This window comes from Corvus hawaiiensis, chromosome 1, assembly GCF_020740725.1.
Source record: "Corvus hawaiiensis isolate bCorHaw1 chromosome 1, bCorHaw1.pri.cur, whole genome shotgun sequence".
Lineage (NCBI taxonomy): Eukaryota > Metazoa > Chordata > Aves > Passeriformes > Corvidae > Corvus > Corvus hawaiiensis.
The window spans coordinates 21,783,427-21,809,769 of NC_063213.1; the positions used below are offsets into that span (position 1 = coordinate 21,783,427).

The 26,343-nt window shown below is 39.6% G+C and overlaps 1 protein-coding gene across 3 annotated transcripts in view; it reads right to left on the reverse strand.

The window, feature by feature from the left end:
* The window catches only part of COL15A1 (collagen type XV alpha 1 chain), a 116,538-nt gene that overhangs the window by 13,463 nt on the left and 76,732 nt on the right, over nt 1-26,343 (reverse strand). For 2 of the 3 annotated variants that reach the window (XM_048295976.1, XM_048295972.1), the window contains 12 exons: nt 20,563-20,628; nt 18,731-18,766; nt 16,232-16,294; nt 14,166-14,243; nt 14,010-14,045; nt 9,843-9,896; nt 9,703-9,762; nt 7,815-7,883; nt 7,415-7,456; nt 5,031-5,076; nt 4,235-4,324; nt 408-457 (listed from right to left, as the gene is read on the reverse strand). In XM_048295976.1, the coding sequence (XP_048151933.1) occupies nt 408-457; nt 4,235-4,324; nt 5,031-5,076; nt 7,415-7,456; nt 7,815-7,883; nt 9,703-9,762; nt 9,843-9,896; nt 14,010-14,045; nt 14,166-14,243; nt 16,232-16,294; nt 18,731-18,766; nt 20,563-20,628 (690 nt within the window). The remainder of the gene's footprint in view (nt 1-407; nt 458-4,234; nt 4,325-5,030; nt 5,077-7,414; nt 7,457-7,814; nt 7,884-9,702; nt 9,763-9,842; nt 9,897-14,009; nt 14,046-14,165; nt 14,244-16,231; nt 16,295-18,730; nt 18,767-20,562; nt 20,629-26,343) is intronic. The other variant, XM_048295986.1, reaches the window with a different exon arrangement.

Sequence of the window (26,343 nt, forward strand, 5' to 3'; positions counted from 1 at the left end):
CGGAAGCTATTTTCACTCCCCTTTCCCCTCACCTAGTGTTCTAGAAGCCCTTTAGATAATGGATGTCTTTTACCTGAGCTGGCATGGAAACAAAAGCATTCATTTAAGGCAGATATGTTAGGTAACAGTGAATTATGACTCACTTTAATACCACTAGGAAGGTAAAAAGCCTCAGTAATAAAGTTTCTCTCAAAAGTAATCTTTATAGACCTCTGACAACTGCTATCTCTACACTTGTAAAAAACTTGCCTATGCAGCTGGAGTTCAAGAAATTAATGTAACTTGTATTTGCTGATGCTCTTATATTTGCGTATTTCACCATGTTGCATAGGTTTGTGCTTAATTTATAGCAAAGTACACTTTAAAAAAAGCTTAACAGAACTCAGACACAAATGGGATATAATTACCTTTATGCTATTAATAAAGTGGCTGAAATATGATGGAGGCAGAGGTGGACCTGAAAAATGAAGAAAATACAATAAAGCACAATAATTATCTGTAATTTTCCTTTTAAAAGCACTGCTGAGGGTATTACTGGTTTAGGAGTTTAAAGGAAAACTATTTACAATAATGGCATTAACCTTTAGATCAAACAGGTACTTTTAGTTTGGCTTCCTAACAAAGCAAGACTTACACATCCTATCTTGTCTGTGCCCTATCTTGTCTGTCACTCCTCCACCTTAATAACTTCTGAATCTGATTGGGATTTCAGAAAAATTAGAAGCAAAGAAGGCTCAAACAGGAAAAATTCCCAGTTTTCTGAAAACATAGCAGCTGGGAAGAGGGGTGAAAGAGAAGCATCCAAGTTAACGCCTTTGATGGAAGCCACGGTAAAAGAGAAGCTTTTCATATGTTTTACTGGTAGTGGGGTGATCCATCAGTAGATGTGTGATCTTTCTTGCAAAGACAGTGCCAGAGCTAACAAGCGAAAAAGAGAAAAGTGTTGCTGCTGTGCTGCCAATTGTATAATAACTCTTCCTTGACATTTTTCTGCCATGAAAACCAACATCAGATTCAATTGTTACACCACCTGCGTTGTCTGCCAATGTTGGTCAGCCAAAGCCATCAAGCCAGCATAAAAGGTTCAAAAAGCCTTCAAATACTATCTGCTTGGTACACATTTGGGAAAAAAACTATTTTTCAGCTTCCCATAACAGTTCAATGCATTTCCTTCAACTGTGTTTTGATTAATTTTTGAGAACTTTGGGCCCAACCCTCCACCAAATATAGGGCTCATTTCCCAGTGTACCACCTCAGATAAAATTAAATCAAGCAGATGTTGTGGGACAGAAATGTATTCTCATTATGGCACATATTTGGATTTTATTCCAACCCTACCAATTACAGCTTGCAGCAGTCATCTCCTTGATCCTTGTGAGGGGAAGGGAATGGACAGCTGGAATGGAATGTTGGGTGTTCTTCTCAGATGTTGCTTAGTATTAACCTCTGCACTGAGGACTATCTGAGGCCTTTCTAGAATGACCAGCAAGTGGTCCAGGTCTGAATAAGGTACATGTAGTCCAGGTCTGCTGAGTTTGCTCTCACACGTTTTGTTCTGGCTTCATATTTTTGCATGTTATCAATTAATATACCCTGCTTATAAGGTTGGAGAGGTGACATTTTGTGAGAAACAAAAATAAATCCACTATATGGACAAATACCATGGTTCAGAAAGCTTTTCTGGTTGCTGGAACTCAACAGATATAGCGGAAAGAATTTCAGCCGCCTGCCCCTTAGAAAAGCTTTTTTGAAAAATTCCTGTACTTTAATTATGCAACTACTGGCTTGTAAATTTTCCCCGTCAGTGGTTATGCAGACACCTGTGAGAACTAGAGAACTGATTTGTATGAAAGACTATTTTAGCAACTACATCATTAAGCAAAAAACCAAACAGGAATTTTTTTAGAGCAGCAACAGAATTGGTCTTAGTCAACATGCTTCAACTTCACAAAACGTTGGAGCCAGTCAATCTATTGGATTTTCTTGGTAAATGAATGAATCGCTGTTATTTTAGTAGAAAAGTGAATTGAGTTTTCTGTTTAACCAGAATTCTTGCGTTATTTTTGCCATCCTAGCTGCAGTTTTACAGCAAAATCATAAGCACAATCCTCTCATAATCTTCTCCTTATGAAGCACCTGAAATCAACTGATATAGGCAAGAAAATACTTCTAAGATACTAATTTACATTCAATACAGAACCTGAAAAGGCACAGAGAGGCTTGTGGTGGATAAGCCAGCACAGAAGAGAAAATTTTCTTCGTTTCTGTTTAGGAATGTTTCTTGCTTCTTCTTTTGACAAGTTTATTGATGACTGGAAATGGCTAATGGCTTATTTTAAGGTGTTGTGTCAGAATAAAAATTAATGAGGACAAGACAGGAAAATTGATTTTATTACAACAAACAGATGTTGTCTTCAAAATAACCAAGATACCATCTTCAGTCAACAGAACTATGTCTTTGGAACAAAGACAGAAATATCCATGTAGATACAGTGAGGAGTTAATATAGTTATTATATGGGGATTATATAGTTATTATCAATGCATTAAAGGAAAATTATTATAAATATGTTATAGCAACTGTCATACACGAAATCCCTATTTGTGCTTGGTCTTTGCATATTAAGTGCTTTAATTAATTAATTTCGAGTTAAATATTTTTAAATTGAATCTTAAAATTAACCCATCAGCCCAGGTACAAAAACCAAGTTCCATTATCAGTGTTTTCAATTGTTCAAAGTGGTTTATTAAGAAAGCTGCATCCTTCCCAGTTAAAAATTCCCCAGTTAAAAATCCCCAACTTAATGCTCTCCTTTCAAACTTCAAACCACCTGTACACCATAAGAGTTACCTTTCCTGTGTTTACTGTATACTTTTACAAGTGTTTTAAGATGCGTTGGATGTATTTTAATACTTTTTTTTAGGTGTTTTTACTTGTTCTCTGGTTCCAAGACCAAAAACCCCAGTTCTAACAGCCAGCAGCTATTTTTAGCCACAGAGCCATTACTCTGCAGGCAAGCTCCGTGGCAACCTGAATACCTGAATTTTAATGAAGGCATTTCAGCTCCCTTTTCTCAACTAATACCACCCCTCTGACAACGATGAGCCATTGGTGGATGGAGATGATCTATCAAAGGGAAAGCACCAATCACTTTAAACCGAAGGGGCGGGCTGTGGGCAGACTGGGGGCGGAGCAAAGACACTATAAAAACAACGATGCAGAGAGGTGGGGCCTCTTTCCCCTCTCTCTCTCTGCAGGCTGGCTGTGGTGGACGTCGGTGCTGGGCATTCAAAGCCTTACTCCTTTTAAGGAGCCTTTAGTAATTTTTTTACTTTTGGACCAGCCAAAAGCCAGCCCAGCACTGCAAGTTCTTTTTCTCTACCTGAGGTCTAGTGCTGTCTCAGCCAAAAGATCTCAAATCCCTGCGCTCCTGGGGCATACCATCTACTGAACCATAGGATCCCAAATTTTTATATTTTTCTAATTACTGTAATTTTTCAATTTTTCTGTTTTCAATAAATTAATTTTTTTAAAGAGTTGGCTCATTTCTCACACAACAGTAATTCAATATACTGCATTTTCTATTTCAAATGATTTCTGGCACTGATCAAAGCCTTATCTCAGTATATGAGATTTCAAAAAATGTACAGAAAATGAAGAGTTCATAATCACAGTATTTTCAAACAGATGCTTACTTCTGTAACTCTTTTCAAAGAGTTTATTCACAAATACAGCAGAAAATATTAAAAATTAGTTGAACTGGAAATCATCTATTTCTATCACCTGTTAGAAGCGGGACTATCACCAACAACTGACTGCCTGAAACTCAGAATGCACAGGTGTGTTACCCTGAAATGTGAAGCACTGGATTTTAGCCCAATTGGCTCAGAAAGATTGACAACAAAATGATATCTCAGGAAATGCTCATGATATCCTTCTAAAATGTCAAAAAATATCGGACCAGCCACTTACATTTCAATATCTATTCTTGTACTTAACACATTCCTAATGCTCACAAATGTGCAGGCTGTCTTTTCAGAAGTCATTTTGGATAATATTCTGGGCTTTGCTGTTCTGTGTGTTAGTTCATCAAGGAACACAGGCGTAAATCTTTAGGCAGGTAAGGCTGCAGAGATAAATATCCAAGTATCTTGCTGAATTGCTTTTGAAGTTAAACATATATTCCTCCACAGGCTGCCAATGACATATCCCTAGTGTTACAGATTTAGTGTACCTGGTGGTCCTGGAGCACCTCTGTCTCCCTTTTCTCCTTTTAAGTGTACTGAACTGTGCAGTCCCCAGGAATCTCTGTTTGCTTTAGCACCTGCCATAAAAGCATCACAAATTCATGAGGACTTGAAAACAGCAGAGACTGGAGCAGTGACAACCAAACCACTGAAAGTGGGAGCAAACTTTTCCACACGTGGGGCACATGGCTCTTGTCCCTCTATGCCTGTCTCACTCATGATCATTGAATGGCTGCCCACCTGTCCTCTCTTATCAACCCCAATGTGCGCAAGACAATCTCTCACAAGTCAATCTTTTACTCCCCTTTGCCTAACCACCCAGCCTAAGACCCTCTGAACAAACCTGTTTGGTTTTTTTTACTGTTTTCCAGTGAATTTCACTGGAACAGGTGCAGAAACATTTCTTGAGTTATGACTGAGTGTTGCATACCACATCTTCTACTACCTCCAGACTCCCTTCCCTTCCCTTCCCTTCCCTTCCCTTCCCTTCCCTTCCCTTCCCTTCCCTTCCCTTCCCTTCCCTTCCCTTCCCTTCCCTTCCCTTCCCTTCCCTTCCCTTCCCTTCCCTTCCCTTCCCTTCCCTTCCCTTCCCTTCCCTTCCCTTCCCTTCCCTTCCCTTCCCTTCCCTTCCCTTCCCTTCCCTTCCCTTCCCTTCCCTTCCCTTCCCTTCCCTTTCCCCAGTTATACAATAGCCAAGAAAAAGCAAAAAGCTCTTAAGTATGAAAACCCCAACCAAACAAAAAGAATTTATTTAAACCAAGGTACAAGAAAAGAATTACCCACCATGGTCATCAAGAACTTCTTGATTTCCAGGATAGGGAGTGTTCACCTGCAGACAAAGAAATCCATTAAAAATTATCCATACATATTAAGAAATGGTAATGCATTACTTGGTGCGACTGAAAAGTCTGGCAAGTTTGCATGCTAGTAAATATTACAACAACACTCTGGGATTATCTCCAGTTTGACAGTGTCTGAGTATAGCTGATCAAGTTTTTATGAGGATTGTGCTCTCTTTAACATGCAACATGCTTTCAGCAAAAGGGTAACATCATGCATTTTGGAGGCATCAGCAAATCCTACTCTCAGTTGTGCCAGTGAAGCATCAGAAAACTCATTCTCCAAGAACAATTCTGAATTTACAACATCGTGTTTGGAAGCAGGATTTGATTTTTGACTGTGAGATAACAGCTTGTATTTGTAATTTTTTTCATCAGACCAGGGCTATGTTATGTCTGATGTTAACCTGTGCTCCAGATGCATTGAGACCACAATGGGGAGGCAGAAGCTATTCTAGCATATTCTCTTCTGACACCTGTAACAGTGGGCATGCTACCTACCTCTATGCTGTCCTCAAATTAGGGACAATGCAGGAACTAATACATGGCACAGTGCTTGGAAACCTTGGTACCTGCTAGTACCATTTATAGGAAACTAAGCAAGTGTATGAAAAAATGGAAGTTGCTGCATCTGGCTAATCCTGTAGTACTATCCTGTAGAAGTCTTACTCACATGGATAGCTCCATTAACTTCAGAAGTTCAGTTCCCATGAGGAAAACTGGTGGGGTTCAGTCAGTAGTTCTTTATCGACATTCATTTATGTAGGCATGAACAGCAGACTTCTTATCTATAAACTCGGATAGGTTTAGAAGATTATTCACAAATGCAGGACAAATCTATCTAGCACACTCAAGTGCATGAAGAGATGTTTATAAGTACATGTTTCTATTACTTGTGCACATAAAAGTTAGTGCTATTTTTCACTGATTGCAACCTTCCAGAAAAGTGGCTATTATTATCTGAAATTCAGTGAAGATAGGCTTGTTTTGATTGAATCATTCCACAGAGAATCAGAGGAGAGTTGAGGCTGGAAGGCATCTCTGGAGATTGTCTAGCCCGAAGGACGATCAGCTACAGCAGGTTGTTCAGGGCCTCGTCCAGTCAGGTTTCAGAGGTGAGGCTGACAAATACATACATGATTATGCATGTATGTGATCAATGTACAACAATGTTATACAATGGGAGCAAGAAGATTCAAGGGAGAAATTCAAAGAGGTAAAAAAAAGATGCATAGAGGAGGTAGGCCAAAACTGTAGAAATGGCTAATTACCATAGAGTAATGACTATTTATCATTAATTCACAAAAAGATCACAAGTTGGGATACAACTTTCTTCAGCAGTAATATTAGGGTGAGTATCAATACATCTAGCATAGAGGAAGTCAAGGGCTGTTTCTCTAAAATAAGTGAAAACTAACTGGAATGCAAATTGGAGAAGAAGGCACAGTATCATTTGGAACTATACTGTTTAGCAGAAAAGTAGAACCACCATCTTGAACCCTACACTATTCAGGGGTGGACTATGGCTCCCAAGGACAGAATCCTTTCCAAGTACATACCCCACAGCTTAACAGTAGGATATTGCCCTAGGGAAAATACTTCCAGGACTGAATTATGTTCACCATTCATTCTAGGATGCAATTTCTGTAATTCCTTAAACAAAAATTGCACTAGTGTTCTGAAAATATGAAACCTATCTCCTTTCTTTTCATACTATGTGTGAAACTGCAGGTCCTTTGAAGGTAATGCAGGCTTTGTCATACTCTTTGGAAAAGAGGGCCAGATCTTCACCTGCTGCGATTCTATGCGAACAGACTGCATTTGAGGGTCAAATAAAGAACATGATCTTTCTTTTCTGATGCATCTTTCATGCCACAACGAAATACATAATGAATCTTATTTTGGACAGGGAAATTAAAAACAGCTAAAGACATAACAACATGGGAACTGTATTTATACATACATCTAAAAGATACGTGTACCTGTATGCATACACATTGAGGTCCCCAAAGCAACTCCTAAACTATGGAAACACAAGCTTTGAAAGGCATTAAAAATATTAGAAAGAACAAGTAATCAAAGTGCTTTAAGCAAAAGCGTCTAGTGTTTCTAGTTCTGTTATATATTTTATACATGGCTAAGTTTTCATATATGGCTAAACACTTGAAAATCTGTTATCTTGAAGAACAAGTAAAACACATCCCTGGTGCAAAGCAGAAGGCAGGGGGAGAAAAGCTGCAAAGTTATGGTGTTTAGGTGTACAGCTGCTTTGGTTATGTTCTGTCATGGCCATGCATCCTAAGAGCAGATTCTCTGTGTGTGACTTACTGGCATTTTGCAATGAGGCCTGGGAGGGACTGGGAAAACTGTCTATTGAAAACAGGAGGGAAATTACTTTAATGAGCATAGGTATGATAGAGCAGGTAACGCATCATATGGATCTAACAGTCATGATGGAGCTAAGCCTGGAAACAAAAGCAGCACCTCCCTAGCACAGAGCCCAGCTTGCTGCCAGGTCTGCCATCATGTCCCTCTCTGTGGGGCTATGGGGGCAAAACTCTTCCATGACAGTGGCTTTGGTTAAGAGGTCTTTTTCTCTTCACACAAGCAAGTTTACCCACTGTGAACTGTGTTGACTGAAACAAGTTTTGTTGTTTCCCTTTGCAAACTGTTTCTGGAGCAGCACATTTCTGCTACAAACCAGTCACTGATCCCCAGTGGTACTTACTCCTTTGATATAAAGTATACGTCCTGGAGGCCCAGGGGGCCCTGGGGGCCCAGGCAAGCCAGGAAGGCCCTGGTAAGAGAAAGTGAAAGAAGGAAGATATTAGACAAAAAATAAACCCCAGCCCCAAACTGGAACTGCAAATTGAAACTGTAGTAAAGACAGTGGATCTCTCATCCAAGGAAAATTAGGTATTCTACACTGATCTAGAACTCTCAAGACTGCTAAAATTCATAAATTTTCAAGTGCCAGTAAGATACGTACATGCTAATTAGCAACCCGAAGGAACCCTGCTAGACTGGAGGCGTGACTGCCTTTTACAAAAAATGTATGTCAGCTCTTTACTGTGTAATTTGAAAACTTGGCACAAGACCATGTTCACCTTTCAGTCCACATCAATACAACTTTCTGTGAGGTGACATACGTCATCTCATGAATAATTAGAGATACATTAGATTTTATCTTCCCTGAGCACTCCAGGAAGGACTACTAGAATATGTAGCCTCTTTTGTTTGCTTGTTTGCTCTAACCTGTCAGCCTGATGTACTTCATCTAGTTACACTTGCTACAATAGTTTCTGTGTGGTTAGGACAGACAATCCAGAAAATGAACTTCAATATTGTTTGGAAATATGGAGAAAAGGAAAGTCTACTCTAATATATTCTGTTGGTGGGTAGTCAACTTTTCTGTCATTTTCTTCCAATTAGAATTTGTCTAATTTGTCTGTTTTCACTTTCCAGGAACTATATTTCTATTTATACCTTCTTCTAGAGGTGCAAGCCATATTCAGTATCTGCTCTTTTTTTCTGTGGAGATACTTAAATACTTACCAGCTCTGTGAAGATACTTAGCAACTCTCAGTCTCCCTGCTACTCAAATAAAGCAACATCATCTCACTTATATTTATTGTCTAGATAGACAAGACACTTGTGCCTTGCAGTTTGTGTGCCATATTTTTTTTCTTTTGAAGAAAGTAGAACCAGAGGCTTCCTACAACAGAATCCATTTACAACAAGTGCCCTACTGAAATACAGTGATACTGACTTTATGCTAACACAGTAACATACCCTTGTATTTTTTTTCAGCATTATCTCTGATGCGGATGAAATAATGTTAGCTGCTGTTGTGGCATGGGTACCAATTTTCTAGCACAGAATGTCCCATGACATCAGAACAACCACACAAATTACTCTGCTATTGTGAAGCTTATTGTTTATGCTCAGCAGTGTTAGTTGTTCTGTGGTCCAGGCTCAATGTTTGTCATGAGACAACTTGTCTGAAATCTTTTCATGAGAACAGACTTGCAGCAACAGGAGCTTGGTTCATCACTTGTCATTCTGCAATTACAGGTTGTAGGTGAGCATGGATATGCGATTATCTACGCAGAAGTCATTATTCTGGATACATGTACAGGGCAACTGTAGCAGGTAGCAGGTATCAGTGAGTATTTCCTTGTTAGTAAAGTAGATACCACTTCCCTGTGATATGCGCAGGGCTATTTCTGGGCTAGAAAGCTCAGAGCCTGTGGGAGTATCTTCACATCATGAGAGGTCACATTGGTGGCCTGGATCAGGAAGTCCTCGATATATATAAAAGAACTGGAATGAAAAATCTTATGCTATTTGAAGCTGCTATGGTAGCAGTGAATGACACACATAACTGTTACACCTGGGAGCTGACACAACTATGTGTATCTGCGAGAACTGCTCAGATGGACCCAGAAGCTGACTTTTCAATGACTGCTGCTAGATAGGAAAAGTAGCAGAAACACAATTATTTCTATATCATTTCAGGTTTTTAATCCCATCATCATTTGGAAGGAATCAATATAAGTCAGACTTCAGATTTTAGTGGTTTTTTTTTCAACTAATTGAAATAAAAAATAACTTACATTAAATGCTTCACCTCGATCACCTTTCACACCTCTCAGTCCATTCAGTCCTGGACGGCCCTGAAACAAGAGAAAATAATTTAGTATGTGTCAGAAGCAAGCTTTTCTGTCTTTATCTCACTTGAGAGCATAATACATACTGGGCGTCCTGGGAAACCAAGTTCTCCTTTGGGTCCAGCAGGTCCTGTTGGTCCCTGAACAAAAAAGAATATGTGATTATGGCCCATTTTGTTGATCTATATTTGATTATTTAGAATAAGAGATATAGTTTCATATCTACATTAAAAATCAGTCTGTGATTGCCTGTAGGGACTGCACCAAACCTCCTCTCTGCTTGCCCTACTGAGTGATCTCAGAAGCTGAGGACTGTGTGTAACAGTCAGCTCTGGTTTGGGAAAGACCACCTATCTGAAATGAAGTCTGAATTCCCAGCTCCTTGTAGGGTGTGCAATTCAAAACTGACTTACCATGTGTTGAAGAAAAATGCATCAGCCAGGAACAGAAAAGGAAGTTAGAGATGCATGCTTTGTGCATCTTGTGCATCTCCTTTTTTTTTTTCCTCTTTTGTTCTTCTAATTATTTTTGAACCAGGCCCTGTGAGGAAATGTCTGTGAATCAGCCTAAGAATTCATAGAGTGACAGGCTTCTACTTGCCTCTTGCCAGCCTGGGTTTGTGGATTCATGGGGCTGATAGTTGAAACAGAACTGTTCCTTCTTTATACAAGTGTGACTGACTCACCAGGCCTCACAAAGTAATACCAGCCACAGCAAAAGGAGAGGACAAGCAGGCTGCCTGGGAGAGGTGGTCCAGGACTATGGATAACCTGTGATGGGGCATTTGCAAGGATGCAGCTTCTAGGCAGCCTACAAGTGATGAACAAAAAGCAGCACATCTGAGGATCTACAAACTTTCAACTGCTGTTAGCTTCCTGAAACTCAACAAAACCACAAGGGTCTAGACAACCTCTTTACGTTATATTTGTCAGCCTTTCTGGTTTCATTTCCTTTTTTTCAGTCTGCTGAAATGCTGAGATACTCCTTCTTGCATTACTTGTTAAATAATCTGTCTGTAGATCTCAGTCAGATACCACTTACATGTGACAATGGGTGTGTTTAACCCTTCACATGGTATCATTTCATTGAAAAGTGATACGTACATTCATGAAAAATTTATCTGATGAAGAAGATGAGATAATTTCCCTTAGAATGAAGCTGAAAATTCATGGATGAATTGTTGTAGTTTTTATCCTGCTGAAACTGAAGACTGGATTAGACTTGAAATTCATAAGCAGTTAACACAGGGATATAGTGATTTATAATGTCACCATTTTAGTCAGAATTTAAAGCTCATCAGAATTTAATGTCAGCTGAAGCTGCTTGAAGGTGGTAAGACTTTTACTAATCTTCTAATTTATTTCCTCCTTGAAGGTAATTTCTGCCCGTGTGATCAAAGTTAATGCCTGTGTCTCAATCAGGCAAGAGATTGCTGCTGAACTGGCAGATGTGAATTTCAATATTGTGCTCCCAAGATTTCAAAATTCAACCCACCTTTCCATGATACTACATCCAATAATGAGGTTTGAAAAAAACAGAAATCCAAAATGTTATGAAGCATTTTCCTAGTTCACTCAAAAAAAGAAATCAAAAATGTTATGAAGTATTTTCCTACTTCACTCTCTAAAACCTGAGCCTTTAAAGAATATGCAAATCTGAACTTTAATCAGCCGTGAGGACAATTAGAAACAGACTTCTTTTTTAGTTTAAAGAAAGAGCAGTGTCTGATCTCATGCTTTAACTGGGATTTCAAATAAACATTAACAGTGTGAGAGCTGACTAAGCTGAGGCCACCTTTACTATTTTTTCTAGGTGCTGGCCCAGTCTGACAGGTGTTGGTGACTCCCTGAGACAGAAGGGAGCAGTCACAGCTAGAAGTGAAAGAAGGAAGCGAGGAAGCCACAGGAGTCTTCTTACCACAAAAGGAAACTTCATTTACAACAGCACAGTAGATTTGGGCAGGCTGACACTGAGGTTCTTACTAAGTGCTCTTCTTCAGTGATATGCAGCCATTTGCTTCACCGACAGGGAACAGCACAATCCTGCATGTAAAAGGTTCTCATTTCTCCTGTGGCAGGAGCTTGGATTCCGTCTGTCTGCTTTTGCTAATAATTTTACTGGCCTCCTGACTATCCCCAGTTCTCATCTGCCAAGCTACTACTTCTCTGTAGCTCCATGTGCTCCAAGCTCTTGTGATCCTATCTTCCATCTAGCTGAAGTCTCAAAAAGGAGTGGAGCAATGACTAGGGATTTGTTTTTAAATTCTGGAAACTTTTCTATGATTTTAAGAGCAGAGAGGAACAATCAGGGTCCCCAGCTACCTGAAAGGTGTTCTTGGGCCAGAGACTTACTTAGAGCAAAGTGGAACAGAACCATTGTACTAAAACCTTTGATAAGTTACGCATCACAGTCTCTGGCCCAGCAGTCAAATTCTGTACATTTTTGCTGCACAGGACTCACACTAACTATGAAGGGATTTCTTTATATGGGACAACACCAAATTGTATCGCCCCATTAGCAACGATGATCAAATGAGAGTTCTGCACTAAGAAGAGAACTGGTTGAGCAAAGCCTTGAGGCAGGCTCTGTGTACCAAAATTTCCTGAAGTGTAATCATTCCCACCAGTGCTAGCAAGGATTTCCTGATCTGCATGCTGAATTGTGTGGAGCATCTCATGGCAGCACTAAATGAGATGTAAAACACAGAGTTTGGGGCTGACAGGAAAAGGACGTCCACAGGATGAACAGCGATAGGACAAGAGGCAGTGAACACAAGCCAGAAAATGAAAAATTCCAAATAAATATAAGGAAAATATTTTTTACTCTGAAGTTTGTCAAATGTTTGGAATGTGCTGCCCAGAGAGGCTGTGGAATTTCTATCCTAAGAGCTGTTGAAAACTTCACTTGACAAGTTCCTGAGTTAAAGAGACCTGCTCTGGGCAGTGATGTGGACGAGATCATCTCCAAGTTCACTTTCATTCAAAGTTATTCTGTGTCAGGTTGAAGAAGTAGATCATTTTTCAAAGTTATTCTGTGTCGGGTTGAGGAGGTAGATCATTTTGCAGTCATACAAGGAGGAGCACAGGAACATCCTTTCTAGTAAGTTAGGACAGCTTCCTCCAGGTATTTTGATACACAATAGTTAAGAAAGCAGTTACTCAGCACACCCAGTTAGCCCCTTTTGAAGACTACAGAAACTGATGTAAAAATCTCCTACACACCTTGGTGTGCAGAAATATCAACACCTGCTAACATTCACTTAGACACAACAGTGACCAGGCTACATCAAAAGCAGAAGCAAAGGTTTCTTTGGAATACTAGACGAGAAGAAATTGGTGCCCTAACACTGCTGAGTCTGGGAAACTGTTCTTATTTTATAACTAATTTCTTGTGTTTTCTTGCAACATTCTGTGTCCAGTTAAAAGTATCAGACCAAGTACTTGAAAGAAGGCCTCTAAATCCTGATTTTGGTACATGGTCTTACCCTACTGCCTGGTGTGCAGCTTTCTCAGAATCCAACACATTGGCAAATTACTGGCATTGACAGAAATTGAGCTGATGCAGTTAGTTATATTAATGTAAATCCTATAAACAGAGAATAATTTAGGTGGAAAGAGAGAGATCCTCTTGCACAACCCCTTGCTTACAAGACAATCTTGTAAGTTAGGCTTGTAGGTTAAGTCATGCTGCTCAACACCTTGTTCCAGAATGCACCGTCTCTCTGGGCACCTATTTCTGTGTTTAACCACTTTTAACGTGATTTTTTTTCTTTATATCTAAGTGAAATTTCCCTTGCTGGAACTTGTGATCTTTGTTACTTGTCTTTTTCATGTGCACCTCTGAGAAGGACCTGACTTTGTTTTATGATTCCCTTTCAGGCCGCATCAGGGAGCAATTAGAGCTCCTCTTAGTGTTCTATCTTCAGGGCTAAACAAACCCAGTTCACTCAGAGTCATAAGTCATGTAAGTTTCTAGCTCTGATGATATTTCACTGTTGGTTTAGATAGTAACAGATACATTTGTTCTACCGGAATTTAAACTCTGCATAAAGTCAGTAGTTCACAGCACCACATATGTAACAACTACACTATTTTCTAAAGGACAGTGATCACCCTGAAGCATAAATACTCCTTATCATCCCTACTCAGAATTAATGAAAAGCTAAACCAAAGTACCTTTATATTTACTAATATCTGTAAAGCCAAAGCGAAAATAAAAAAGAAAAAAGCCATTAATCTTTGGAATCATCTTACCATTGGTCCCACTGGTCCCACCACTCCAGCTTCACCCTGTTGAGGATGGACACAGAGAGAGCAATGACAAGGAGAATTCCTGCAATGTCTAGCAAAGGCGGCTGTTAGCAAGGCCACCAAATAATTCTGGAGGAACACAACACAGTATTAGCTCACCTTCTCCCCTTTTTTTCCTAATAATTCAGTTAAAGATCCATCAGCAGAAATGACAGCACCTGGTTCTCCCTTTTCACCCTGCAATTATCAGAGTAATTATGGTTTACAAAGCAGTTCCCAGTGAATCAGAAAAAGTCAAAGCAGCATTACTTTCGTTTGAAGCATGACGGGTTAGTCATGCTGTGATATCAAACATAAAGTGATATCAGTATGAGTAGGGTGAAGCTTGATTCTGGGGAAGAAAAGAGATGATCCTTCTTAAAACATAATAAAGTACACTAAAGATGTATAAGTACTGAGATAAATAAGTACTTATTTTTTAAAAAGGACTTAAATTGTTCTCTGTAGAGTAACTGTGTGAAATATGCTGTGTTCACAAAAGGTCTCCGCCAAACGCAGACAGGTTATTGGTGTCATCTTGTGTACCATCAGCTTAATGGTCAGCAAATCCTGCTGGAAATGCAAAATCTTGATAGAACAGTAGATGTTCGGATTTTAGTATCAGGAAAGCATGAGTCATTCTCTCTATGTGTCTGGCATGATGCAACCTCATTAACTTTAGGGAAGGCCAATTCCCAGCATTCAAACTGTGACCCTCTGCATTCCTCTTCCACTACCACGAGTTATCACTTTTCAGTGCTAAGTGCATGGTTCCCACTCTGGATCACTCAGCTGTAACTTTCCTCTTCCTACCTCAGGCAGCTTGCTACAACATCTTTCCCAAGATCTCATGGAAGAAATCTGGCTTGAAACTAACAATTGCGTTGCTATTAAAATGACAGTCCAGGTTACAGACCTTTCACTGAGCTCTAACTGCTGTAACTCAGTTATTCTCAAAAGTTCTTAAATCATTGTCTTTGAAGACTCCCTGAAGATACTTTGGATACTTTGGAGTCTCCCTAAGGCTTGGTTGGCTTCCTTGACTTTATCTTCTGTGAGATTTTATGGACCTGAGGTTGAATTTCATGATCCTTTAAGTAAAATGCTCCTAGGTGTCTGTACAGCTTCACTGTGGTTCTCAAACTTACTCTTGAGCACAGTGTGGTATTCACAGCGCAGAAACACTGTCAGGTACATCACTATGTTTTTTGTGGGTCCAAAATTAAACGCCTTTAAAGCTTTGAGTCCTTACCAGTGTGGACACCGGAAACAAAAGAAAACTAACCAAAAAAACAAAAGTAAAAACCTCCACAACCCAAACCAAAAAGCACCCAGAGGGTTTTAAGGTTGAGCTTGATCATTTCATGCACTCTGTAAAAGAACAGGAAATCTTATAGTAAATGGGGACTGGTATTTGTGGCCTGAGAGGTTTCCTTCTGTGTAGTGATGATACTGTTCATCTGCTACCCAATTTAAAACATAATTAACCATTTCCAATTACTTGTGAGAAAGTGAGCTCAGCTACTCAGAAAGAATAAACAGAAAGTGTTTTTGTTTTTCTTTTTGTTACCCCCAAGATATTAGATGTTCCTCTCCCCTGCTTCCTTGCAGGTGGATAAGAAGGGGAAGAAAACTGAAACAGCTGCAGTATTTACAGAAGAGCAGAGTCAGTCTTAATAACCTCTCAGCACTGTCATAAAATACACATTTTTTGTGAAGAAACAAAAGAAAGAATCCTAAGAAGAGAGCTCCTCAAGTCTTATACTTTCTTTGGGAATTGAAAATTGCAGTCTACATTCTGTAGCCAAAGCCCTCTCTGGCACAGGAGGAGGAAAAGATCGATCTTTTTTTTGTTTGGTCTTTTGGATAGGATCCCAGGGTGTCAGCACAGCAATCAGCTGGCAAGAAGAGGTCACTTCATGTTTAATGTTTAAAGAGACTTAACCTGATAAGCGCGTACTGGACTTATGAATTTCAACACTGGAGCAGGAAGATTAGCTCTTGGTGGGATTATATCAAGGGATGTTGCTTAGCACTTTCACATTCCACCTAGTACATTTTTCACATGAACTTATTAACATTACAATCCCTAGAAAAATTAGAATCATTAAACCTTTAATGTCACTAAGTACTTATCATCTAACACATTTCTCAGCATATACTTCCCCCTATGCATTTTTTCATACCTGTTGTCCTTTAGGTCCTTGTGATCCAGGCAAACCAGTGTCACCCTTTGGACCCTGAGGGCCCTAGGCAAAAACAAGTACATAAATCCATAGTGATATTTGTGAAGAATATGGAGCTAATCCATTTTACTAAATGTAATTTTAAATTACCGGCAAACTTGAACTTAAATCACTCTGGTTGCAATCTAAGAATTCTTACAAGACTAAATTCTCTTTGACTCAAGTTATTCCCTAAACCAAATATCACAAAAGGAGAATCTGTTAGAAAAAACAAAATGAAAAATCCCTGATGTTTATCACAGTGTGGATGATACACATTCACAAAGGGAAATATGCAAACATTAATAAGAGTGGAAATTCAACCTAAAATTCTCTATTTCCTCTGTACTTGATCCTCTCTCTCTCCATAATCATTCAACCAGACTCATTTTCAACAGAATTTCTGAAGGTATATTTTTAACAGTATGTTAAAAAAAAAAAAAAAATCTGAAATAGAGATTATCTATTTGAAAACAAGACGATTTCTTTATCTGTTTTGTGGGGAAAGCATTCCCCTCAGATCAAATTGTGCTTTACAATCTTCCAAGAGCATTCAGAAGCATTTTTTTACCCACCAAGAACTAAACTCAGGTCTACATAATTTCTGCATTAGTCAAGAGATAAATAAAAGACATGAGGTGAGAACAAGAATGGTATTTTCATGTCTGTAGAAATTCTATAAATGACAGAGACCCAGAATTCACTATATCACTTTCTAAATGTTATCAGCTCTTTTTCAAATGAAATGGATTTTTAATGAGTTTTTTTTTCCTTCTCTTTGGTTTTCTATGCAGTGCACAATACCCAGGACTTAAGCAATCTTCTGTAGAATTTTGGGCAATTTGTCAGCTTTTTGTTAAGATCTTTGGTCAGTTTTCCCGGTTTTCTCCTTAGCTGTTCTCAGGCAATAGACAAAGGATCCTGAGATCATATGCATGCTCTGAACTGTAAAACAATCATAACAAGGGAAAATAATCTCATCACATTACATAGAATATGAATACAATAATTAGAACAATACTATCTGAAGTCATAAGCCAAATAATTACAGAATCACAGAATATGCTGAGTTGGAAGGGACCTACAAAGATCATCAAAGTCCAACTCTTGCCTCTGCAGAGGACACCCCATATGCCTGAGAGCATTGTCTAAACACTCCTTGAGCTCTGTCAGGCTTGCCACTTCCCTGTGGAGTCTGTTCCAGTGCCCAACCACCTTCTGGGTGAAGAACCTTTTCCTAATCTCCAACCTAAATGTCCCCTGACACAACTTCAGGCCATTCCCTTGGGTCCTGTCACTGGGCACCACGGAGAAGAGGGCAGGCCCTACCCCTGCTCTTCCCCTCACAAGGAAGTTGTAACTGCAATGAGGTCTCCCCTCAGTCTCCTCCAGGCTGAACAGAACAAGTGACCTCAGCTGCTCCTCACACGGCTTCCCCTCAAGGCCCTTCACCATCTTCACAGCCCTGCTTTGGACACTCTCTAACAGTTTAATGTCTTATATCGTAGCACCCAAAACTGCCCCCAGCGCTTAAGGTGAGGTCTCCCCATTACAGAGCAGAGCAGGACAATCCCCTCCCTTGCCCAGCTGGCAATGCTGTGCCTGATGCACCCCAGGACTCCTGGCTGCTAGGGCACAGCTGATCCATATTCAACTTGCCACCGACCAGGACCCCCAGGTCTCTTTATCTGGCACTGCTCTCCAGCATCTCATTCCCTGGTCTACATGCACAACCAGGGTGACTCCATCCCACGTGCAGAATCCAGCACTTTCCCTTGTTGAATTTCATACAGTTGGTGATCCTCCAGCCCTCTAATTTATGTAGGTGTCTCTGCAGGGCCTTTCTGCCTTGGAAGGAGTTAACAGCTCCTCCCAATTTTGTATCATCCGCAAACTTGGTGTCCCTCCAAGTCCTGCGTCCAAGTGGTTAATGAAGATGTTTATATATGTTTATATGGCAGTCTGAGTGCAATAGGTAGGTAAGGCACCTTTTGATACTATGGTTGTGCAATGCTTACATGGTAGCCCTGGTCTATTATAAAAAATCATAAATATTTCCTAAAGGATAAAATAAAAAGGGTACATCTTGTAGGGCTTTACTGTATTCTGTAGTGGAGATAAAAAAGGCAAAGGAATAACACAGTTACATATACATATGCAGACAACTTGTAGAAGTCCATTTGTTCCGTTTGTTTCTTCTATGTGGCATAGGTCTTCCCTTAGGTAGTAATTTTCCATGAATTACATCTCTAAACTATGGAACTGACACTGAGATAAGCATATCAGAGTATATTTCATTTCCCACAGAATAAATTTCTACCTTAGCTGGTAAATTCCTAAGACCTGCAGCATCCTATATGAAAATTTATTAGACTTCATGCAAATTGTATACAATATAATTTTAAAAAAATATTAAACTGTATTGGAAAAAACCTTAAATCCTAGGAAATTAATACTTACAGGAAATCCTGGTAAACCTGGCTTGCCATGTGGCCCCTGCAAAATCAAAAAACTCATACCCTTACAAACACATTTTACGGACTTGCAAAACAGTATGCATTTTTCACGTGTTGTGTGATTTGTGAATATCAACTCATCTGCAACAGAATTAAGAACTTCATTCAGTTGAAGGCAAAGGTGTGAACCTGCACAATGCCCTATGCTTCTAATTTAGGGTTTATTTTCAAAAACTGAAAAGACAGAGATCCAGAAAAGACTGAAAATGGATTATATTTTCTACATATGAAAGGCATGCAACCATTATCCAGCCTCCTTTGAATCTTTTCCAGATGCTGGCACAGAGATCACCTTTCCCATTTTGGTCCTGGTTGTCTTTGGATAGACAGTTTGTAATAGGCTGCGAATACAATCACAGATTGGGATTTGTATTGGGCACATTTAAGATTGCCCAGATGTGATACCTGCAGAAAGACACTTTAATTCTGGTTCAGATCAGCAGGATGTCTATTACCCCACTCACTATGAGACTGCACCTCTTTCCTGACTAAAGTTAGAGCTTAGAGACTGAGGTTCAAATCTTTCTCACTGCAACTTGTGCTTCAAGCTACAGGACCAGCTTCTTTTTTGTGGGAATGTGGCTCTAACATCTACTACAAAACAAAGGTTTGAATGGCAAATACCTGTGGCAGAGCTCACACAAGGGGGCCCATACTATCCTGGCATCCTATTATGTCTAGGGATTAGGAGAATCCGGTCTTTGGGAAAAACACGAAAATAGTCTTCCATGAAAACTGTTTTATATTGTAAGCACAGCTGGATGCAGCCACAATAACATGGAGTTGTCCTATCGTGTAACAAGTGGGAAAGAGCCGTGCTAGACTTGCAGAAAAAGGTTACAAGCTGTTGCTAGAGCTAATGCCCTTCTTCCCAGTTCAATGACAGATTCAGTAGATGTTTGTTTTGGGACAGCTGTAATAATAAGACACAAGGTTTTTGCAAACTTAAGCTATGTAGAGTGAAATTCTGCTATTGGCTATGAACATTCTGACTTTTCTGGCTTCATCAGGGATTGAATGTGGGGGAGATCACTGTGCTCACCAACAAGAAAACAGATAAAATGAAATACACAAACAACAATCCACAAATGAAACTAGCTGTGAAGTAAGTTGCTTAATTTGTGATGGTTAAGATTTTGCAAAGTGCAGCATGTTGTACACTTTCGGGCAAGTTTGAATAGACTCCACATTTTGGAAAAGGTAGATTTTTCTTTAGATCCAGTCCTAGGAACCTGAAATCATTACCAAGAAGCATTCAGGATTTCAAGAATTTGGCTGAACTATTTTGCAGCTAGAATGGAACCTAAATTTCACATCTGTTGTTCTTTTATGAAATCCCTAGTTTTTCATCCACTGCTATAATTTGTGTGAGACTAAATTCATACACAGGAGCCTAGCATTTCTAGTTGCAGTCCCAAGCAGAACTGAGCAAAACACTTTTTATCCCAATGCTTTGTTACTTGAAAAACAAGAAGGAAAAAAATGGAATAAATGTGAATCTTGGTCTCTATTTTTGCAACAGTTCTACATTTCTTTAATTCTGAGCATATAGTTCAGAATGAGAGATAAGCCAATTTCTTTATTTCATAGAAATGTGTAAAAGCAGTTTGTTCACACAGAACTCAGTTTTGCCTGAAAGTACTTCTGCAGAGTTTAGTGCTGGAGTTAGCAGGAACACAATCTTAAAGTGTAGGAAACTCATCTCTGCTTGATACTCAAAAGAAGACATTGAAGATAGAGCAAATCTGAAGATTTAATAAAGCAGCATATACTCACTGGAGGCCCAAGGAGTCCTTTAATTTCAGTAAAATTAAAAATTCCATCTGTATCATTGAGAAGTAACTAAAAAAGGGGTTAAGATACAGGTTATTCAAATAGTTTATCTAAGGCACACACACATTTTTGGAAATGTAAAGTTATCTCTTTATAACTATGAAAAACCCCCAAACATAAATAAGGCCACAGAAAAGGCTCTCTACTTCTAATTTTCGTTATACATCTGGAATAACAAAACCTAGAATTTCTTTTACATTTCTTCTATGAAGATCTCAGAATGCTTTCAGAAATTTAATTAACTGACTCACATTTTTAATTTGAAAGCTATGACACCAAATTTTGCAGCCTGAAGTCATTTCTCAGCATCATTATCAGCAAGATAAAGATGAAATGGAGGTTTTATGCTCCAGCATGTCACTGGCATTCTAAGATGGTGAATCAATCTGAGCACACTCATCCTCTGTTGCAGAGTTGAAGTTTTAATTATATTCTGGACATGTCTGCATCACACCATGCAGTGCCATGCTGCGATTCCTAAGTCAGCACTGATCATGCTGCTGTGTCTGAAACTAGCTTGGAACCCCAAACTTGGATGTGGACCAGCTCTACGCTACCCAGCTCTGAGTCTCAAGATGCCTAATAGTGCAGTGTAATTGCACTGCTGTTATACTGCTTCTTATCCTGGAATTGGTGAACTCCCCATTAGCCCAGGCATTTCTGCATAATTCCATTACAGATCTTTGGAGCTCTGATCCAACACTCCTCAATGCAGGTCTGAATGGATCAGGTCACTCAGGGACTTGTCCTGTTAATTCTTGAACACCTCTAAGGATGGACATGCCACAACTGTTTTCGGCAATCAGTTATAGTGTTTGATCATTGTCAGGATAAAAAAGGTTTTACTTATATATAATTGGGATTTCCCTTTCTCCAACTTGGGTGTGTTGCATCTTACAATATTTACATACACCTGCAAGAAGAGGCTGCTTCCATCTTCTCAGTATCCTCTGATCATGTAGTTGCAGACAGAAACAAAGCCTCTCTTTATCCTGCTTTTTGCCAGGCAAATCAGACCCAATTCTCTCAGTGCTCTGGTCCCCTGAACACTTTGGTAGCCCTGGATGGGGCTTGCTCCATTATGTCAATGTCTTTCTTGTCAAGGGGATCTCACAGCTGGACACAATACTCCAGAAGCAGTCTTGTGAATGCCAGTCACAACTCTCTATCAGTTGAACTGATTTTCCACCTATTTTATCATTCTCTCACCCACTTCACAGGCCATCAGTTTGATGATAGCAAGGCTATGGGAGACTGCATCTGAAGCCCTGCCAAAGTCAGGGTCTACAAATTCCATGCCCATCCCTTGTCCACAGAGAAGCAATGATTTGGATCAGGAACGAACTGCCTTTAGTAAATCCGTGTTGGCTGCTCCCCATCAGATTCTTGTCCTGATGTTACGATTAGGCTTTCATTTTGGTTTCAGATAGCTAACTTTCTGGTTTAAATAGGTGTTCCCAATATTGTATCACGTGGTCTTACAGAGCAATTCAAGACAGACAATATATAGGTGCTTGTTCCACATAAATGTTTTAGGTGAAAAGACATCCTTTGTTTTTGTCATTTGTTTAATTTCTTTCAGTCCAATGGTCCCATTTGACACTTTAGCCTTGTTTTGGATTCAGAAGTATGTTCTGAATCTCCTTGGAAGCTTGAATTGGTCCATTTGTTTAGAAGGCAAGACATGCCATCCATTTCAATATAAGGCTCTGTGTGAAGCAGCATATTCCCATTCGATGTAATGAAAATCTGAATTTCAAAAGGCCAGGACAGGGCATGCTTTCAGGTGCCAGGGATTTACTTAGTACATGAATAAACATGTTTTCACTGAGGTTTTGTGAAATCTGAATGCCCCCTTTTCTGCCTGCAACCATGTGCAGATCAACACTACCAGATCACAATCTTTTCCAACATTTGTTATGAATACAGTGTCCAGGAACTGAGTTTGAAACTGCCCTGCTTTGAATAGGGGGTTTGACCATATGGCCTCTGGAGATCACTTCCAATACTCTTATGAGTCTCTGAATACTATTTTTCTAATCCAGATCACTCATCCTATCCTATCCTATCCTATCCTATCCTATCCTATCCTATCCTATCCTATCCTATCCTATCCTATCCTACCTATGTCATCTGAGCACAGCAGTATACGGTCAGCTTTCTGTACTTTGAGGTCATGTTGCATAATTCATACAGCTAAAGCTTGCTGCTTGTACTGGGTTCTTCTTTCTGCTCCTTCTCCTTGTCCTCATGTTCTACAAAAACCACTGGAAAAAATGTCAAGTAAAAATACAGTTTAGATCCTACAGGCAGCACCCCACTTTCCAGGCTGCATGAACTCTGCTACTCTTCAGGGGTAGTACGATGCTCTTGGTCCCACTCTATTTCCAGTTCTACATGGCCCAGGAAAGGAACAGGACATAGGCTGCTACATTAATGGCAGTAATAAGAGTCCTGCTGCTGCAATTGTTCTGCTTTATCTGGTGGCAGAAGTCCAGGAGTCCTGGGTTTACATGGTCTTTTCATTGTGGAATCACTCAGTATTCATTGCTTTTGGGCTCAATCCAAACAATATTGAAGTCAGTGAAAAGAATCCCAAAGGCTTTGCTGAGTCTGGGATCAGGCACATTGTATATTTTATACATACAGTTGATCTGCAAATGGAAATCGTGGTTGGAAGTCAGAAAACTGTACATAAGGCTGAAGAAGATTTGAAAACAAAAGGTAGAAGAGTGACGATTAGAGGAAAAGATTGCACTCTTCACAACCTCATCCAGGTGTATAAATATTTATCTTTGGGTTTGGGTGTGCAAACAGGTTTAATAACAAAAATCCAGCAATATAATTCTTTAACACATTGAATTAGTTCAGAAAGTGCTGACTACAATAGTAAGGACAACACTATTTTCCATATTTTCTTCACTGCTGTGTTTTAGGATAATTGTCTGGGTTGGTTTCTAAGTAAACCTTCAGCTCTGCATCCAAAAAGCATGAATATGGCCTTGTTAGAACTATAGAAAGAACAGAGTGAACAAAATCTTTTGACATTTCCTTTACACCCTCACCATCAACCTTTCATTGTGACTTTTGTTTCTTGTACCCAAACTAGGGGTGTGTAGTGGCAGCCAAAGATAAAGGTTTAAAAATTTGAAATTTAAATCCAATAACATTTGTCTATTCAAAATTACTTCTGTACTGTACCCAACTAAATTTGTGCGATAAAATCATAGCAACAAATATTATGGTTTTTCAGTTATTGTGATTCCATTCATGAAAATGCACCAAGTATCAGCAACTATGCTCCAAAAGAGTGAAATAGCCAATATAGGATGAGAAATATTGATTTTAGTGTTTTGGAATATCAAACAGCAGCAGAGGGACACTGTTTTTTTTTAAACAGGAGCAGACTTCCTGATCAATCACAGGAGGCAGCAGAGCAGGCAGCAAGGACAGCAAGTCTCTGAGACCCACAGTGCTGGCAGGAACTGCAGAAGTCTGGAAATGGATAGGTTCCACGGCAGACCTCAGTTTTAACCTAACATGTATTTTCATGGTATGAGAAATGGTTCTTGAAGGAACCAAATCCCCTCCATTGACATAGGGACCAGGTTAAATGAGAAGAAAACCAAGGTCCACTTTTCAGTGCAGCTCGATCAATGTGCTATTGGCCAGATACTGGAGACACCTGGCCCTAAGCCACAGCTGTTCATGTCAGGTCTAAATATTTCAACAGTGCTGAAATTGCACTAACTCTGTATTTGCTTTTATTTTCATCAAAAATTTATTTTAAAGTCTGTTTAGTTGTAGCCACAGAGCCCTTCCTAAGAAAACTTCCTTCTAGCTCTGATGGATCAGTCAACTGGACTTCTGTAGCCCAAGAAGTCCTTGGCTACGTAACAGTTAAATGAATGAATTAAATGACCCTGACCTGGGGAGTGATCTCTCTAAGTGCCCTGTGGTTCATTCAGATCACTGATCTCTGCTGCTCTGCCCACATCAAGCCAATATCCACATTACAACAGGTGGCAGTGTTATTTATTTTAGTTCTGCAATTCCAACTGCAATTGATAGGTCTGCTTGCAATAGTTCTTTTCCATATTTGAAGCTTACTATGAAAGATGAGAGACTGAGTCAACAAAATGCACTTGGATAATTTAATGTCTATCTCAGCAAATGTATTGCAAGCAAATGTCCTGTTACACAAACATTTGTGAGATAGGAAGAATTCAATGTCATACACAGTGACATATACTTCCACACAGGTTTAACTAACTGTATCAAAATCCAGTACACCAAGTCCTCAGAGAAATCTTCTGATTAACAATACAGAGGATTTGACAGCTCTTGCTGTACCTCCCCAGAACACCTACACCACAAATGTGTATAAAGCCACACATACTATGCTCTCAATTTTTTAAGAGAGCTTACTTCTAAAACCTGAAAACACTTAGAGAAGGAAATGGGTTTCTGTATGGATTTGTAATACACCTGATGCAATACAGCTTCTACTAGGCTCTATACATTTCTGTAATACATGGTAAAAGTGGTTCATACAGGGATCTGGAGGATTCAGAGGATGCACTTTAGGTTTCTTCAGACATAGCTATGTGCTAGACAGGTGTGAGGACAATGACTAGGGCATGTAGGGAGCCATGCTGTCTCCAGCAAACAAGTTTCCAGCAAAAAGTTAGTTTATGTCAGCTTCAATAGTCTTTTTATATTCCTTGTATATACTGACCTCCCTCTGATGCTCTCATGGTATTTTTTGCAAGTATTAATGAGCTATGGAGCAACACGTTAAGGTTCATTTTTACTGCAAACAGAGCTGTTTAGTCACTGATATGAGTTAAGGCACCACCGTGGCACCGTGGCAGGGCTGTGAGAAAGGACATGAGTTTTACATCAGCATTTCTATCACAGCTATTGAGCAGTTCCCCAGAAACTCCAACAGAATTGTATTAAAGTGTAGAGCTGCTGACAGTCCCACTATGAGCAGGACTTTGAACAAGATCTTCACTGAGCCAGCATTTCTGTGAATCTATAATTCTGCTCATCTAAGACTCAGGATCCAAGATCCTAGTATTCTACATGGATTCCCAGTAAATTCAGTAAAGAAAAACCACTTCTGTTGGGATGCGTGATGTGGCCTATGGGATGCCAATTAATGCTATATTTGCTATCAGTAGCAGAAGCGTAAGTGAAAGCCTAGTTATTTCAGTCAAAAAAGGTTATGTGTTGTTCAGCTTTGTGATAATGATGGTGCCAACCTCCCCCTAACAGATTTCTCAGCTGGGCATTTTCTCTTCTTACAATTACAAAACACTCCTTATTGCCCTTATATGCATTCCTTTGGATGAGTCTGGCTGTTTTAGGCACCTCCAGCTCTCAGAGGTGAAGTTTCCTGCAGCCACTCACAGTTCCTCCAGATCTGAATGTCATACCAGGCCAACTACTAGGATTTTTGTTGTCAGCTCCAAGCGGGATTCATCCTAATCTCCAGCCTTCATTACTGCAAATAGTACTGCTTCTGCAAAGGCTGATGTATACACAGCAAAACTAACTGAAAATATACCTGCATCTAAAGCATACTGGAGAGTTTTTATGAGTCTCTAGTATTTTACCCTTTGTTGCTTCCACAAAGGGGTCAGTGCTCTGGTTTGTGGACAACTGTCAGGAAACATGTCTCTCCCCCACATACTGCTGTGCCTTGGGTGCTCTGCTTTG